The sequence below is a fragment of the Rhea americana genome, unplaced genomic scaffold (assembly GCF_003343005.1).
Source record: "Rhea americana isolate MKP2758 unplaced genomic scaffold, rheAme1 scaffold_80, whole genome shotgun sequence".
Taxonomy (NCBI): Eukaryota; Metazoa; Chordata; class Aves; order Rheiformes; family Rheidae; genus Rhea; species Rhea americana.
In genome coordinates, this window is record NW_028186979.1 from 3,699,380 (window position 1) to 3,701,170 (window position 1,791).

A 1,791-nucleotide genomic window follows, 5' to 3' on the forward strand; every position below is an offset into this window, starting at 1 on the left:
GACTGCAGTTTGTTGTTCTAGAGGACAGGTCTGCCACTTGTTACGATGTTATTTCAGTTTCTAAAGCCTTCTCCTGCCTGAGATGTATTTTCTCCCAGTTGTATGTAAAACATGCTAATGTCACAGAATGGCACTCACTAATAAAATTTAACACTTGTAAAAGTCAATTGGTTTCATATTTCCCTCCTTCCTCCCTACTTGCCCCAAAACAAACACCACTACCATGTCTGTTTTTAACTACAGAGGTGTCAATTTGACTAGCTAGAAAGAAAAACACCAATGGAAAAAAGAAAAYATTGTTTTCAACAGTAAAGCATACCTCTATGTTGTATTCTTCTCCATCAGTATTGATTCTTACAGTAAAGTCTTCCTCCCCAATATGTGCCACGACCTTGGAGTTATGCTCCCCTTAAAATAAGTGAGGAAAAATTATTTAATTCAGATCTATTTGCACTTTCCTACAGAAACACTGCTTGTGTAAAGAACAAAAACACCCCTCCCAACAACTTAAACTTCAAGCCAAAAATCTTTCCTCACTCTCTGAGGAATGCTATATTGACAACTTAAAAAAAAAATCAAAATAAATAAAGAAAGGGAAATCAAAACAGCCAACAACAACCATCCCCTCTGCCTTAATTTCCCCACTGTCATAGGAATCAAGATTTTGATTTATTTAATCAATACTGTTGCAGAAGGTGTTGTGATGGCTCTGGGGATTAGTAACAGGACACAGAACTTTTTTTGCCAACAAAAACAGTTTGGCTCTTACCACCACCAGACAGCAATTTCATGGCGTCAGCCTGCGTTCCAGTGGAACAGAGTTTCACCACATCACACGGGCAACACAAAAATCAAAACAACTTAGCGGAAGCATTAGTGCTTGACTAGAAATGGAGCAAGATACCCTTTCTTCCAGCAAAGTAATCTACAAAGAATCATGTTGAAGCATTTTAATACAACCATCAGGGTAACACAGCATGACCACTACCTGGGCTTTGTGTCCTGTGACAAGAAACACTTAAATCCCACATTCCAGTTGGAATTAAACCCACTATTATCAGTTTCAAAAGATCATAAACTGTTGCTTGAGTAAATTATACCTTGATGTTCAGCCAAGCCAAATGGAAGAGTCCTGTTTTTGAACTTTGGTGTAATAGCTCAAAAATCAAAACAAAACACAAAATCCGAGGGACACAAGAATTAAGTTTCCGTATTCATCCTAACTGTATTTGATGAAAATGCCCACAATATGCTATTTACTTTGGCCAAAAGACGTGGGCAAAGCTGTGCTTTCTCAGCACTGACACACACACATTCTAGTCCATACTAACCAACAACATGTCCAGTGAAAAAGTCTTGCCATTGAACACGATACTTCTTCTCCTTGCCTTCACCATCCACAATTAATGCTTGAAATTTCTCTGAAAAGTGTTCAGCAGTTGCAGTTAAGTATAATTTAAAGTGCCTGTAAAAGAATTTGTTGTCATTTATTTTAAGTAAACTATACACACAAGAGAAACAGGCACATTGGGGCTCCATTTTACTGAAGGTCCCAGAAAAGGTAGAAAGCATGAGGTCTGATGAACAGGCTACAAGTATATAATACATAACTAACTGTAAACTGTTAGTTCCCTATAGAACATTTGTAAAGTGTCAAAGAGGTTTAATAAAAACCAACCAAACAAAAAAACACATACACCAATATACACAACAGTCAAGGCTTGCTCATGGTGCACTTTTCCCACATGCATTCAAGTAAAATCAAGTACTACTAACAATGCATTGATTAAA

The 1,791-nt window shown here is 37.3% G+C and overlaps 1 protein-coding gene across 1 annotated transcript in view; it reads right to left on the reverse strand.

Moving 5' to 3' along the window:
- Positions 1–1,791, reverse strand: part of ADAM17 (ADAM metallopeptidase domain 17) — a 22,957-nt gene that overhangs the window by 19,808 nt on the left and 1,358 nt on the right. Inside the window, exons 2-3 of the mRNA XM_085322917.1 lie at positions 1,332–1,465; positions 320–408 (exon numbers count right to left, since the gene is read on the reverse strand). Coding sequence (XP_085179043.1) covers positions 320–408; positions 1,332–1,465 — 223 coding nt within the window. The remainder of the gene's footprint in view (positions 1–319; positions 409–1,331; positions 1,466–1,791) is intronic.